The sequence below is a fragment of the Vanessa atalanta genome, chromosome 5 (genome assembly GCF_905147765.1).
Source record: "Vanessa atalanta chromosome 5, ilVanAtal1.2, whole genome shotgun sequence".
Lineage (NCBI taxonomy): Eukaryota > Metazoa > Arthropoda > Insecta > Lepidoptera > Nymphalidae > Vanessa > Vanessa atalanta.
The window spans coordinates 10301084-10316078 of record NC_061875.1 but is presented as its reverse complement, the minus strand read 5'-3'; the positions used below and the strand labels follow the sequence as shown (position 1 = coordinate 10316078).

Below are 14995 nucleotides of genomic sequence, written 5' to 3'. Positions count from 1 at the left end.
CTAGAGTAAGTCGAAGATCCAGAGTGATCCTCATCTTTGATAATATAATATAAGACTTCAAACGCAATTACAACTAGTAATGCGCACACAGTGCTAGCACAGCAAATTTTAAGGTACAAATTCATGTAATTATAAATGTTTGTAAATAGAATTGACCTTGACCTTGTATTATCTCTGATCTCTGATTTTATTGTTTAATTTTCGGTTGGACAAATAGTAATTAGGTTACTGATCTTTGAAAACAGAACAAAATATCTCCTCGAGTTTGTCCAAAACGCTCTATTTGGTTTTTGAGTTTGGTTAAGGTTAGTATATATATTATGTTTATTTCATAAAATATCTGCTGCTCTTATAAGCAAAAGTAACTGAGCTTTCTTCCACAGAGCGATAACTTTCGAATTTGAAACATTAAACTAAATAAACAAAATAAACCCATAATTAGCATGTGACTATGTGACTGCTATTTAACAATATCATACTTTAACTTTGTATTATTGAGTTGGGGAAATATTTTATTATTAAGAACAATAACATTTCTATTAACTTATGTAATGCTTATGTATACCAAAAAAATTGCACACGTAAACTCTTTGCTAGAAAAAAGAATCCAATCTAAGTTGAGCAACTTTACGACGAGAAATCCAAACATAATCTGTACTTACTCATCATATATTTAGCGACACATAAAGTGGAAAAGTTGAAGTTGGCATCCTTGAGCGTAATAACAGCTTCACTGTTGCTAGTTGGCATCAAAAGTTCCAACAGTTCGAGTTCCGTAAGACCGAACTCGGAACAAGTTATGTAACCTGAAACACAAAGGGAGCAACTGTTAATTTTATTTGTAACATTACACGACGGAAACTTACAAATACCAAATGATTACCAGCCAATTTACTGAAGGCTTTCGAACCGAAGACGACTTCTAAATTGTCAAAAGCACCATCAATGAAGTCACCGGAGCTGTTATTATCAGGTGTATCATCTATCGCGTCCAACAAGTAATAGCAATTCTGAACCTTAAACTTTTCCTTTTGAGCCGGGGTTAATTGTAGTAGTTCCAGAGAAACTGCACTAGTACACACTAAGAAGACGTTTCTCGGTAAAGACATTGGTAGCCAGGATAAGCCTGTCACGATATCGCATTCTAATGGATTCACTCTATGAACGTTGTCGATAAAAATCAGCAGAATTTCGTTTTCCATATCTTCGCAACGTCTTAGTAAACTTTGAAACCAGTTGTTTATGTACAGGGGATCGAAACTTGCGTCTTTAGGGAGATAGCCTTCTGGAATGTTCAAGATAATAGATATTTGTTGGCACATAACTCTTAGCAGTTCTAGATTGTAAGCCGATCGTGGTGTTGACGCAGAAAAACGTATTATCCTCAAGACGGGTTTCGGAAATATTTCCTCAAATTTGAAATATAGATGAGTCAACAGCGAACTTTTTCCGGAAGCATCGGGACCGTATATCAGTACTGGAGGATGCCGTGAGCGACTTTCGTAGTTTTCTTTGGCATTATTTAATATAGTTCTAGCTGCGTTTTCAATTTGTTTAACAGTAACCTTATATAGTTCATTATGTTCTATACATATCCTAAGGTGAGTAATATGTTCCAAAAAAACTTCCTGCAACAAATAAAATGTTGTATTATTTAGGCAACAAATCAACAAAGTTAATGATTTTATGTTAGGTAAGTAGATTTAGTTTGTAGTAAATATACAAAAAATCTCGCGGTTGCATTGCGAGTCCACTATTAGTAAACAAAAGTAGTATAAGCAATACGAACCTGTACAGTCTTTTTCCTGCCTTTGCCCTGATCAGGTTCTGTGCTGAGGCTGTCATCGACCAGCGAACATACCACAGCCTGTACTCCTTCCCTAAAGGGCGACAATTTCTCTTCATTATCTGAAGCTACATCCGTTCGAGAAGAATCTGCTGATGTGGCTCTGGGGGGAAACATAAAATGAACAGCTGCATTATTTGATATGGTAATGAATTTTGATGTTCATATTCTGCTTGTAATGCCTGCCACCGGACAGATGAGCAGTTACGATTAAGAAAACTGTAACGAATAATATAAAAGTGGAACAAACAAGGTAAATTACAAATAAAAAAGTATTGAAACGTGGTACAAAAGTGAAAAAGTTTTTCCTTATTTAGGTTTAATAGCAGCAATAAATTTTTATGGCCCACTTACTCAAGTCTAACAACGTGTGTTTCAGGTAAAAGGTCTTCTAACTTTTTTTGTAATTTTTTTAATCTTTCATGTGCTAGTGCTGTTAGTTTGGAGTCGTCAGGCTCCAAATCTGGAATGTCTCTTAACACAGCTATCAGACCCTTGGGGTGCTTTCCGTTTGATAATAATTCTGGAACAAGGAATTTAACGTTAATATTTACATATATATTTAAATTCAGAATAAATAAATGCATATGATTAGTGGTCACTATAAAGTGTAAAAGAAAATTTGTTTATGAGTATTATTTCATTTCTCTTTTTATTAAGACAAACAAATAGTATCATATGTTACAATATGAGTTGCCTAACTGAGTCACATACAGAGTTCCGCAGATACAAGAGAAATGTTTTTTATGAACAAATATAAATGTAATAATATAAGGATTGCTTTTAATGGCACAAGTAGGCGGACGTTCAAATGAGCCATTCAAATGGTACCACTGAGATATTATGTTCATTGTGCCTGTAGTTACACTGGCTCACTCACCTTTTAAACCGAAAAAACACTAAGTGTTGCTATTTGGCAGTAGAATAATATATGATAAGTGGATGGTACTCAGATGGCATCGCATAGAGCCCTACTGCAAAGTTAATCGGCATAAAACTAACTAGACTTTTGAGAATTTTGAGTATTTTATGTACGTTTGTATGTATATTAAATAGTTATTTATGATAAAATTGGTCCACATGCTCTTGATTTAAGAATGTAAAATTAACAAATGCTCTTTCAACTTTTATCATTATTGTTAAGCTATGCATAAGTACTAAAAACGACGTAAAGATATTTATCTAGAAAACAATCAGTAAAAAATGTAAATTTTGACATCAGCCCTTATTGAAAATTTATTAAATAACTCCATGAATATATATATATATCATTACTAAAAAAAGGAATACTTTAATATGCGTATACAAGTACATATAAAAATTTGTATGAGTTTCTATCATTTTGTAAACTATGCAACTATGCTTAATTGCACTTGATATACATATTTGATTTTCAGAGCGTAAATAGAAATAGAAAAAGAAGGGTTGATTAAAAATACACGGAAGGCTGTGGCAATAAATCTACTCTATTTTTTATCTATGATTAAACAAACGAATATAGACTTAGGAAAATATTATTGTTTAAACGAAAAAAAATATTAGAAAGGCTTACTTTTAAAACGAATTTTATGTAGTTAATCATTTAAAGTTACTAAGCAATGTTTAAAGTATAGAGGTAGAAAGAACAGAATGAAAAATTAAAACGGATTTTATTTCTATAGCGAGCAATCAACAAGTAGAGCAATAGACTGTAAAGATATTTCAATGCAAGCGTAGCCGTTGTTTCCGGGAAATTAGGTTAACCGTTGGACTATTTTCTTGATTAAGCTATGCAGAATGTAGCGATTTCTCGTCATTCAGCAATGTACTATTTCATTTTAGAGTGGAATTATTGTTCATTTTTAAATAAAATATTTATTATACAGGTGACTTTTGTGCATGCATTGTTTGCAAAATTATATCAAACTGTTGTTTAAAAATCCCAATATTTTTGGTATTTAATTATTAAAATAAAAAAAAAATCTATTTTACCTGTAACATAATCAATATTTCGTATTATCATATTAATTTCGATAACCTGATTAGTTTGTTTTTCAAGTGTTTGCTGTTCTAAGTAGAGTTAAAGTCTAAGGCGGCACTACAATATCGAACTTAACAAAATTAAGCAGACAACAGCCCTAAATACCTATTCGTATGTTGATATACCCCTTGACATGTTTCCCCTTACAATAAAATCGAAATCCCACCGAACGCCAAATTATCATTATCAGTTATCACGTCTACTTTCTGTCTGTATGCAATAAACTCAGAAACGAACGTACGAATTTTCCTATAGTTTTCACCAATAACCAGAGTGATTTGAGGCACAGAGGGAGGTTTGAGTGTACAATTCATTAAAGTTATGTGTTGATTGCTGGAGATGTCGCTGATCGTCGTCTAGCTATTTCTTTATTTCTTAAACAACTTCATCTGTATTTTGACCAAAATATAATTATAGTTACCGATCGCCTCTTCGCATTGTATTTCCACAGGGCTTCTAAGTAAATCGATGATATTAGCACCGCCTTCCAGCGCTTCTAGCGCTAGCGTATTGAACACCTTCTGAACTGCCGACAGCTTCTTCCGCTGTTCCTCCCGTTCATGTAAATCGCTGTACCTAATTTAAAATAGATTACTTAATTAGTAGTAAAAATAGTGATTTTACGATTTTGTTATTATCTTATATATTATCTTACTTACATTATACAAGAGATTTTTTAAGTGAAAATTTCAATATATATATATATATATATATATATATATATATATATATATATATATATTAAGGGAATATCGAATGATATTGCGTCACCGACATGCTTATGTTAAAATATTTTATGTTTATACTTTATATTGTGTATATCTATAGCTATTAGTGTGACGTGTTCATAGGAATTTTCAACACGGAGGCACTTTTTTTTTAAATTTATTAAGAGCAAATTTTCGGTCTGATAATGAAGGTACCATTAATTCTACTGGCTTACTTTATAATTTAGAAAAACATCTGTCTCATCATTCTTGTCTTTTCTTATTATGAGAGTAAAGTATCACATTACGGCACATGTGTATAAGAATTGAATAAATTATTGGAACACAACAAAGACATTTTCTGTCACAGTTCATAAATGCGTGAATCCTACCAAGTTGAATGTTTTCAGTCTTTTTGTTAGGTTAGTTTTGTTATAAATATAATCTTGTACGTGTGCTACGCTAGGTATATAAAATAACTAGTTTCCGGTCGCATTTTAAGTATAAAGAGGAGAGATGTTCTCCCTGGGGCCAAGCTTGCTTCATTCCAAATTTCACCAAATTCGGTTCAGTCGTTAGGCCGATGACCTGGTGAAGGTCGCGGGAAGCAGCTGATTGCGGGCTGCACAAGACCGGTAATTGTTGCGATCTTTGGGGGAGGCCTATGACCAGGTGAGTTATATAGAGGCGAACTGTCACTATAAGGAAAATCATTATATCTGACTTTTTTACAAAGAATTTTATATGAGAACCAAACTTCATGATGTAAGTACGTCACAATAAACGTTTGGTCAATATAGGCGGAGTCATTATAAGCGGATTCTACTGTATATAAAATTTATTTGAATATAAAATCGTTCAAATATAAAATATAATTTGAATAAAATCTGAAATGAAATTCAGCTTAAGAATGGACTTTGGGGATTTTGATCCAATTTGTAATAACCTTTTACGTACCTACATAATCATAAGCGTAAATAAGGGTCAACACATTGAATAATGCAGGTTATCTTGCCTTACATAGATTTTGTCGAGTCTTTCTTCGTCTTTACTATAAAATATAGCCTTAAGCTTAGATGTAGCGATATTTATGTACAAGGATCTCTTTCTTGTCCTATAAATTACTTAGTTTACGATCCCACTGAGTAACCGGATCTTATTTCAGAGGTAGATCGTAAACTGCTATGGTCTTAATAGACGGTCGGGAGGATTCTCTTGAAAATAAAGTGACCTGGGATAAAATAATACTTTATTCTGGTGCTTAAACACCTTTTGTAATTACAGTGATAAATTATTATCCGGCGTATTTTTAGAGCGCGGATATAGCTCAACAATAAGACAATGAATTTAATATATTAATATTCATAAAAAAAGTAACGTATAAATATATAATAATATTCTTGTTATTAATTTTATATATTTAACTCTTTTGTTTAGTTTATATACATACGTACATATTATGGATTTCTAGCGTTCTCTATACTTTTCATCATAAAATCATCTTATTAAATATTTTTTAATGTTAACAAACAATAAAACTAAGATTGCAAATAGTAGGTCTTTCAATTCGCTCTTTCTCGTATAAAATGTATCCAAAGCGTCTTAGTTAAAAAATAACCTTCATTCACTGACCTTTAAATGATTCAGTATTAAATAAGAACAATATCATGTTTAAAAGCTTACCATTTCTCATCGCCGTCAAGGTGGTAAGTTCCGTCGTCATTAATTTTGTAACAAGCTCGTAGAAGGGCGGTTTGTGTGGAATCCGACTTAACCAACTGTTCGAATAAATCAACATCGATCTTGAACGGAAGGACTGGTTGATAAGTTGAAGCGTCACCGCCGATGAAACACTACAACAATATTCAATTTTACTCTCAGGCTCAAAAAAATTAAGTTCCTCGTGGTTGACGGTGTCAAAGAACGATATGAAACCATCAAACAAATGCACACGAAGTCCATACTATTAGTATTCTATGAATTGATTTCCATTATTTGTTTCTCTATTTATATTTCAACAAGAACATCAGATTAACGCTTGACTTTTAAAGCGGAAGACACTATGAAACGCAACTACTTACATATATGATTTTAAATACTAAAATCTTTTCCAAACGCGCTTTTTCTACTGGTTCATTTTTTATGTATATCAGTTTAGTATTGTGTTTTAGTTAGGTATTAAAACGTCTCCTCATTTAATTAGTATATGTATAAAAGAATATTGCTCAAATATACCGAGAATATTTCCAATTATGTTTAATTACCATAATTAAAATGGAATAATGAATTTATTTCTTTAGGTATGAGGTTATACGTAATAAGGGTAAAAATTATCGAATATTTCTGTCGTACAAAAATCAAGTTAACCTTATAAAGAACCTTTTATTTACAAAGAACTACTCGAAACAAAAGCTACTTATCCAAAAACGGAGGAATTGATGTGATTGACCCAATTGTATTGTAATTGGATATACAGTTTCATTGATTGTCCTTACTCCGATATTTGTATGAAATTATGAATTAAATATCATTAAGTTTTGAAAAATAATAGTAGTGATTGTTTTGGTAATTGATTTTCAAATAATTAATAAAGTAAGGTTATTAATAAATGTGCTTGAATAAATAAGGCAACCTTTTTTACTGAATAAATATATCCGTGTTCTTTTTTATTTATTTGATTGACTTTTTTTTGGACTGCATTATATTTGTTTCCATCTATCGCAATCGATATTTTAGTACACTAAATATTATTCGAGTTTTTTTGAATGTGTTTGTTTTTAGTTATTAACTATATTTTCGTTTACATGACGTCAATCTATTTTTTGTATTGAAAGAATAAATAAATGTGAATATGACTTACAAGAAAATATCCGGCTTTCGAGGTGTTATTACAGCATCTTATCTCGTCGAGATGGTATCGAAGCAACGTGGGATTGGTTTCATCTCCACCGTCAGTCCCGTAGTGCATGTCCACAAACTCGAACTGTAATAAAAATAAATTAATAAAAAAACTCAAGAAAAAGGTTTTATATATTATTTTAATATTATAGATTTATATATGTATATGATATTGCTCGCAATTTTACGCATTATTTTTCGGTAGATTATATGCAAATGAATTTCAGTTAAATAACAACTCTAACTTTACCTAACCGAATGATTATAAACAATGGACATTTTATACCTTTCATTGTAAATTGAATTGCCGTTGACAATTTTACCGTTTACAATCGCGCGATATAGATTATAATCTTACTTTACAATACTTTGATGTGGTTGAAGTAGGTATTAAAACAGAATCGGAATTATCAAAAAGAATTTAAAAATTTTGAACTTTCACACATAAGATAAAATGACTCTAAATTTCGAATACAAAATTTTACAAAATTACGTATAAATATTTAGTATATTTAACTGAATTTTACCAGTCATTGGAAGTATTTTTTGCAATAAAATATTTTCGGTATAATATTTTTTGTAGTAAATTAGTGTTAAAATTATATTGGAATTCTACATAAAAAGTAACATCCCGTAAATGTTCCACTGCTCGGCAAAGGCCTCTTCTCCCTTTGAGGAGACGGTTTTTGGAGCATATTCCTCTACGCTGCTCTAGTATGAGTTAGTGGATACACATATGGCAGAATGTCATTGACATATTCAAGTATCCTCACGATGTTTTCCTTTACTGTCTCAAAACAAAAGACGAGCACGAGATAAATGATAAATACAAATTAAGTACATTCGAATACAGTAGTGTTTTCCTGTGATGAGACCTGGGCTATTTAACCAGTGGGTCATCTCGGCATTATTTATACTGCTCCAATGTACAATCGCGGTGTTTGAAGAAAAAAGTGATTAATATTATAACGTTCGACCCTTTTCAAATATAAATAATGGTCAAATAAAAAAGGGTCGAAATATAAGGAACCAAGTATCATCAAATTCGTGTTACAATCAACGACAATATCGCTTAACACATATTTACATACATTATAAGATTTAATAGTTATTACCTAGTTAGGTTACAGTTGGGTTACCTAGTTAGGTAACCTGAAAATTACTATCCGATATAAGCGTTAACATACATAAACACAGACTTTAATATATCATAATAAATTAGTTCGTGATTGTTATTAGAGCATATTGAAGCGTTAATACCGCATTGGTTTGCGGGCCTAGCGATGTAAAAAGTCGTAGAATCGATCCCTTGGGCAATCTTTACCCATTCCTAAAATAAGTGATACTACTTAATAAACTTAATTCCTCATTTAATTTGGGGCAATGCTACTATTCTTTGAAAAAACAAATAGAATTTTGGGTCAATAATTACTAGCGAATTGTCCGGTATGGGATGCAATGTCTTTATAAATTTTTTCGTACACAATTATGCGATGCAACTCGCAAGCCAGCATGTGTTGAACTTAACTGACATAGTAATGTTAGTACCATTAACGGACGGGCATAGAGCAACAGAACAAATTATTTCAGTTCAAGGAGTGAACGCATTAAAAATAGAACGATACTAGCTGTATTGTTATAGCCAAACGTTAATTGATTACCAAATATCCATTTTATACATTATTTTCATTGGGTAAATTTGCTCGTGACCAACGACCACTATGACATGTGACCATTTGTCAAAACATAAAAAATAAAAACGGACTAAGTGCGATTCGGACTTGCGCACGAAAGGTTCCGTACCATTATGTGTCATATCATGTATGTATGTATATTATGTACATGTTTGTTGTATGGGAGCCCCACATAAATATTTATTTTATTCTGTTTTTAGTATTTTTTGTTGTTTGTCAGCGGACAGAGTCTTAGTAACAGGGTCCCGTTTTCCCCATTGGATACGGAACTAAAAACGTCTTGGTCAAAACGTAGTTGTAATAAATGCAACAAAAACAATATCTTCTTCCGACATTTTTAAAAAGTTTATCACCCAGACCTATCCTGTTGCGATCTGAACAAGAATGGTGAGAAACTTTGTGTGGAAGGAAAACCCATTCGAGTTACAATAGTATTTTCATTTCACTTTTTAAACCAGATAGTTGATCATTATCATGTCAAAGAAAGCCTTGCCTTCTATAAATGGTATAATTGCATTCATTCTTTATTTAATTTATTAAATACACAAGCAATAAATAAATCATTATCAAACCCATCAAATTTATGTAAAAAAAAATCAAGTATATAATTGACTGATAAAAATTAGTTACCCTTTATAACAAGACAAAAAGAGACAAAAAGTCATTCAATATTATTTATTATAAAATTACTGTATTTTTTCCAAAATAAAATATTTTAGTACTATTGTAAACTTAGGGTTTTATTTGCACTTGACATCAATATATTTCCCGATGTGATCATTTCCTTATTCCTATAAGATTACATGTAACAAAGCTCCAATAATATTCAGTGCAAAATTCAAAACTGGAGAAATCAACCATATTTCAGAGGAATCAGTGTTCATTTCCATACATTGTGTGCAACTGAGGATAGTTTGAGAGGATAGTTACACTGGATTTGGTTAAACGCAAGCGGTACCAAAGTTAGTACGGTGCAAATCCTGACGTGTAAGTTTTGAATCTTGTATGCATAAGGACTTATTGACTTGGTAGCAGATAGTTTTCTATTGGATTTAATATTGAAACCATATTTATTTACAATAAAATTATAATAATTTTCGAAAAAAGAACGTGTTTGTTTTATGTTACTATTTCTATTGTAAAAAAAAAAGATTATATTTCTATCACAAAGGCTTTGATATTTTGTAAATTTATAAGATTCTCATGAAATTCTTATTCTTTTCGATCGAATTGAAACCCTGATCAACTATAAGGACTAGCCTCCATAGGAGATGTTGTATGAACACTTTGCCACTCTCTCATAATCATTCAACGACAACCAGAGGGATATCAGACGCAATTAGTACGACCAAGCTTCAAGTGTACCACTTGCCAACTGCCCAACTATAAGTTACAAATTCTTAAACCATTAACGTTGACATGCAAACATTCTAGAATTAACATCGTTTATGTCCGAAGTATTCGAAGGGGTCCAAATTGAAGAATGAAACATGAACAGCTATTAATATCGTTCACTGTTTATTATACTTTCATATATTTTTTATATAACAACTAGCTATCAGTCCCGGCTTCGTACGAGTAGAATAAGGATCTACAAAATTTTATGGATGATAAAAATATACATCTCTATTAGTCGATACACTTTTTCTGACAACTTCGATAATCATCATTATAATCACTCCGTCCATTAGTGACCGTATAAAAAACAGTTTGTTTAGGTTTTGAGTTACGGGAGGACTTTATAATATGTAATGATGACATAAACATATATAATAATAATAAATAATAATCAAACAAAATTTTGCCAGCGTGATGTTAGAAAAAAAAAAGTATGAATGCCATCTTTTGATACTAACTCGTAATAAATATCTTAGCATTGAAGTAACTTATAATATATTTGAGTTGAAATCAGAGTATGACTCCATATGTCATATAAAGTGAAATCTGATTCCATTACCAAGCGATCTTGTTAACTATGATTTTTACAATATACTATACTAACGTTTTTATATTTTTTACCCATTCATCAGATACGTTGACTCATCATGTAACGCAATTTATGAGAACAGCCACGTGGGATGCCATCAGCTTGAGTTTTGGCTGTCTATAAATAGAATAATTATGAACACTTGTGTACACAAGCCGCATTACCGCAACGAGACGTGACTTGACGTATTGAATACATCCCACAAAATTATGCCTAGTTCAGAGACTATTTAGTTAACAAATACAGCTTAAACGAGTCGATTTTATAAACGACTAACTGGCACTGACTGACTGACTTTACATGAGCTTAAAGATTAATCTATATATATATGATCTATATATTTAGAGATTAATCTATATATATATGATCTATATATTTAGAGATTAATCTATATATATATGATCTATATATTTAGAGATTAATCCATATATATACCCCTTGGTGGTAGGACATTGTGCAAGCCCGTCTGGGTAGGTACCACCCACTCATCAGATATTCTACCGCCAAATAACAGTACACTGTATTGTTGTGTTCCGGTTAGAAGGGTGAGTGAGCCAGTGTAATCACAGGCACAAAGAACATAACATCTTAGTTCCCAAGGTTAGTGGCGCATAGGTGATGAAAGGAATGGTTAATATTTCTTACAGCGCCTTTATCTATGGGCGGTGGTGACTTACCATCAGCCATAAAAAAAATGATTATATCTATCTATATCTATACATAAGATTAATTTATTTATATGTTGTAATCCTAACCGAGATAACATAACATGGCAAGAACAATTGAATTTCGAATTCAATAGATGGTAGGACTGCCACTGAACCACTGATGTGCTCAATTTGTGTTTATCATAATTCATCTGATGAAGTAAAACATCATAAGGAAACCTGCATATGTCGAAAATTGTGCCACATGTGTATGGGCCATTAATCTTAAACTTGGCCTTTGTCCAGCATTCAGACATACACAGGCTGTTACTCTACTTTCGTAACAATCAGTATCACTATGCAATCTGAGAGCCAGCCTACATTTAACTGACAAGCAAATCAGTCAGTCAGCCTTTTTTTAAAAATGCTAATGTCGGAAACTGCCGTTTTGGATTGAAAATGTAAACGGCACTTACGAAAAATGCTTAAACTTTCTATGTCGTTCAAACCGAAACACGAAAGTCCTATTAGCAATAGACTGAGACTAGTTTATTATAGGGACTACATAATTTAAGGATAATGCAAAAATAAAACAAGTACATTATGACAACAATAATAAGCAAATACACACAATATACATATATCCTCATAATTAAAAATGGTTGTGCCATAAGTGAACACATATTTGGTATAAATTATAACCGTCAATATAATATAGTGTTTTGAAAACTCTTTTTAAAAACCTATATTCATTTAAATTTATGTTAAACGAAATATAAAGGATTTTATTTACATTACGAATGAAGTAATTTTTCATAACTATATAAAAAGTTTTAAGAACTCTGTCGGGTACGATGTCCCGCTGAGAATTGAGTGGAATTCCTCAGAATAATGTCTAGTTTGAACTTTTCCTTGCAAAGTATTCTTATGCCATAGCACGTGAAAAATTACAAATTAAGTAACGTAGTTTGAAGAAAACTTAGAGGGGCATCTCGCTCTTCCTTATTCAATTAAGAACAGAATACGTTAGTTTAATATATAAATAATAATCTAAATTTATTCTATAAAAACTTCTTTATGCTTAGGTATACCGCTAGACCGATTAACATGAAATTTTCCATGGAGTTTAAATTCCGGTGAAACTCATACTACTACATTTTTATTCACCCCTCGAAGGGGCAAAATCTAGAGTGCCGATCTGTGTGCTACTTATGTTAATAAATATCATTTTTCGTATTTATTTCAATTATAATATACATCATCGTAAAAAAACATTATTAGTATTCTTATGGTTAAGTGTTTTAAATGTATTCGAGTATCTATTTTGAATAAATTTAAAGAAATATTTTGTATTATTGTGTAGTATTTGAATGGTGATCGAGATTTGAGTCAGTATAATTATAGATACGGAGGAGATAGCACTTTAGTTCCTATGGTTGTGTATGGAATGGTAGATATTTATTACAGTGCCTGAGTCTGTAGAGCGCGCTTAAATCCGGGATATAGAGGAATATTTCAGATTTCACTTGCGCATCCCTTAAACGCTTTTGGTGCGCGATTTTATTTTCTATGCTCTGTCTATCTACAACCACAATAATATATATATTTGATTTTACACATTTTTTACAAATTATTCTTAAAAATATAGTATGATTTATTTTATTTATACTTTAATTTGGCAATAAACACAAATAAAGCGCTGTAATTTTTTTCCGTAGACCTTTTCTCCTCTTTGTTCAACTCAAAAATGTTCAAACATTTATATACGAGTTCAATTTTTTACTTATTAAATTGATAAAATGATCGTTTTAATATAGGGTAAGTTCACAAGCGTTGTGTTGCGTGAAAAAAATATCCTGGAAAGATTATTGCGGTTTCTTTTACAAAATAAAAATGCATCACTGTATGCATTAAGAAATTAAACTGTGGAAAGCCAACGTTGGAAATAATTACACTACTTGAGAAGATTATGTGCAGCAGAAAGGAAATTGCTATTTCGCCTATAATCTCTTTGCTAATACGTTTTTAACTACACTGAAGCAGTAATACTAGTGTCCTATTCACTATTCCAAATTCTTTTATTAATCGTTTAACGTCTTGCTGTTTTAGAGAGTTATTTCTGCGATCTCATGTTATACGGTAATGAGTTGATTTTTTAACATGTGTGTCGTCAAAACCGAATCGGAGTAGCGTTTTGGAAAATACTTCTCGTCAAAAGGGTAGAAGCTTAACAGAGAAACAAGACGTGCTTCTCTGTGCATAGTTTTGGTCTGCTCAATAGATTATTAGAAGACGTAAAGTTTTTTTAATATGTTTTGCCTTCACTTATCAAAGGGTAAGCTAAAACATTGTTCAGTGATTTGTAGTTTCTAGAGATGTGCCGATTATAATTTTGGTCGACTAGCCGACTTAACGATTCGTCGGTTATACAGAGACCGACTAGTCTACCGAGTAATTACGATTTTTTTGTGTGAACATTAAATTGTTATTGTTGATTAAAGTGAAAAGTAAGTCTCGCGTATGATTTTTTTTTTACCAATTGTATAATGATTGACATGTCAAAGTCAAGTGTGTCCAGTGTCCAGATTAGTCAGCACTCTTTGCCGAATTATAGCCGACTAGTCGCCAACTAGGAATGCGACTGGATTGTCGACTTTACCGACTAGTCGCTAACTAGATGATAAAGATGTATTTTGTAGTTTCACAAAATATTAGCAGAAATCCGCGAAAGTGTTTATTTTTCTTTGAAACTTTTCTGTTACACTTATGTCCTCTGTTCTTTTTTATCTTTATTTATTTATAGCGTTCAATAAAATATGCAGAAACAATGAAATAATTTTATAAATTAATTTCACCTCACCTCGATATATCGATCATCGTATGTGGATTGCAATTCAGGACCAACGAGTTCGAGAATCTGGCGGCGCTCCTCACGGAAATCTACGACAAATAATAAAAATATTACTATGAATCAATCGTTTATTTGTTCATGTTTATTAAACATTAAACTAGTTACTGTAACAATAATAGAAAGTCAACGATGCACACAAGATTTTTAGGAGTTACGATGAAGTAATGCATTAATTTCATGTAATAGTTATGATAGAGTCAGCTACGATAGATCCCTAAAAGCACTTTGTAACGACTTTGTGACTAAACATCAACTTTCATAGATCACTATTAAATTTAATATTAC

General features: G+C 31.6%; 1 protein-coding gene across 2 annotated transcripts in view; it reads right to left on the bottom strand.

Annotated features, from left to right (window-relative positions):
* Positions 1 to 14995, bottom strand: part of LOC125063882 (protein qui-1) — a 103779-nt gene that overhangs the window by 37436 nt on the left and 51348 nt on the right. For both annotated transcript variants that reach the window (XM_047670561.1, XM_047670562.1), the window contains exons 3-10: positions 14660 to 14739; positions 7434 to 7556; positions 6257 to 6426; positions 4288 to 4442; positions 2201 to 2369; positions 1790 to 1949; positions 884 to 1628; positions 663 to 806 (exon numbers count right to left, since the gene is read on the bottom strand). In XM_047670561.1, the coding sequence (XP_047526517.1) occupies positions 663 to 806; positions 884 to 1628; positions 1790 to 1949; positions 2201 to 2369; positions 4288 to 4442; positions 6257 to 6426; positions 7434 to 7556; positions 14660 to 14739 (1746 nt within the window). The remainder of the gene's footprint in view (positions 1 to 662; positions 807 to 883; positions 1629 to 1789; positions 1950 to 2200; positions 2370 to 4287; positions 4443 to 6256; positions 6427 to 7433; positions 7557 to 14659; positions 14740 to 14995) is intronic.